Source organism: Echinops telfairi, unplaced genomic scaffold (genome assembly GCF_000313985.2).
Source record: "Echinops telfairi isolate 266 unplaced genomic scaffold, ASM31398v2 ScPeMD7_2;HRSCAF=8, whole genome shotgun sequence".
Taxonomy (NCBI): domain Eukaryota; kingdom Metazoa; phylum Chordata; class Mammalia; order Afrosoricida; family Tenrecidae; genus Echinops; species Echinops telfairi.
Window position 1 is genome coordinate 35751749 of NW_022103898.1, and position 1767 is coordinate 35753515.

At 28.7% G+C, this 1767-nt stretch overlaps 1 protein-coding gene across 1 annotated transcript in view; it reads left to right on the forward strand.

Moving 5' to 3' along the window:
- EEA1 (early endosome antigen 1) overlaps nucleotides 1-1767 on the forward strand; it is a 142656-nt gene that overhangs the window by 38537 nt on the left and 102352 nt on the right. Inside the window, exons 6-7 of the mRNA XM_045291423.1 lie at nucleotides 690-729; nucleotides 1549-1682. Of these exons, the coding sequence (XP_045147358.1) occupies nucleotides 690-729; nucleotides 1549-1682 (174 nt within the window). The remainder of the gene's footprint in view (nucleotides 1-689; nucleotides 730-1548; nucleotides 1683-1767) is intronic.

Below are 1767 nucleotides of genomic sequence, written 5' to 3' on the forward strand. Positions count from 1 at the left end.
AATGTATAAATTATTTTGGAAGGAAACTTACCTTTGGGGGAACATGTATTTTAAATTTTGATGATTCTTAGCCATTAATATATTTAATTCAATTATATAAGAAAATAAAAAATCAGGTATGATGCCTTATTAACAGATTTCAAGTATGTATAATTCTTTAAATGAGAATAATGCCAAAATGGCATACTATTTTATTTCTAATATATATGATGAATTATAAACATGAAGTATGTTAAAAAAATTTTTTTGTTTCTTTTAAAGTTGACTTAAAATCTTGAATCAAAAATGTGCACTTGCAAAATTCATTTTAGTGCTTATTTGATGACATATGAACCTTTTCAAATATTGTAAGATAGAATCTTTTTGTACTGATAAGAATCTATATTTTATAATTTATATTCTGTATTTATTACTGATTTTATAGATTTTAAATGTCATCACTCTAACACCCATATTAATTTTATACCCTTAATCCTGTCTCAGAACCAGTAAATTGCAGGTAGTTCACTATCAGTCTGCCTGGGTATAGTACCTCAGCGGTCTGGAAGAATGCGAGCTGGCTTGACTCTTACTTTCACTAAATTCTTACTGCTGACTCGACACACTGACTCTCAGAGATTTATAACACTGACAATCATAGCAGTATTCTCTTTCTTTTAATCTGTTTGTTTTTATCTCTTTCCTTTGAGGAGTCCAAACCTGATGGATTGGTGGCTGATTCATCAGCAGGTAAGTATTTAAAGCAAATATGTATATATATAATTCTTTCCTCTTTTTTTGATACCTTCTACATTATTTTTTTAATGTGGTTATATTTTTATGGTTCCAAATGAGTAAACATAATGGTCGTATTATAAGTTCTAAGTTACCTGTAGACTTTATAATTTAAGCAGTCAACTAAAATTTTACTGTTCTTTAGTGTATTATATTTTGAAGTTAGAAATAAGCGTCTAGTGTATTAAGTTATTATGGTTGTTTAATGTAAGAATAAGTCATTTTTAAGTAGTGATACTCCTCTTGCCTAGAAATAGAATATGGGAGCTTGCTTCTGTGCACTATTTTACTGGAAGAATGCTTAAAGTTATGTTTTGAAGTTACTTATTACATTTAATTTCACTCTGAAATCTTTTTCCTTTTTTGAGTTGATTATTTTATTTCAAGGTCTCAATCATTATTAAGCTATTTGTAATTTCATCACACTTCCAAACTAATTTTTTTCAGAGAATTGGAAAGCATTCCTTTTTGGCCAGATATAGAAAAATATCTCAAATGTGAAATCAAAATAACTTTAAGCAGATATTTACAAGTTAGTATGGGAAATTTTAAACTGCCCTTTAATTTGTTTAAAGTGTTGGCAAACTATGACTTATACCTTAAATGAGTCCGTCATGCCCAACTTTTGCGATATGAAAATGCTGTACTTTTTTGGTAACTGGTTATAAGACGCATTCGTATTGGTTGTTATAACTACTGTAATGACTATAAATAATTAGAACTTAATTAATGTAAATAACATTGTATTTGAATGACTGCCACACTGTTTTGTAGAACTACAGTCATTGGAACAACAATTAGAAGAAGCCCAAATGGAAATTTTTAATATTAAGCAAATGAAAGACTTGTTTGAGCAGAAAGCAGCCCAACTTGCTACTGAAATTGCAGGTATATTGAATCAAAATTTTAAAAATAAATAATGAGTCCTACCATTTTCTCTATGTTAAATATCCTCGAGGCACACATGGTATGTTACTATAATATGGCGGTTGT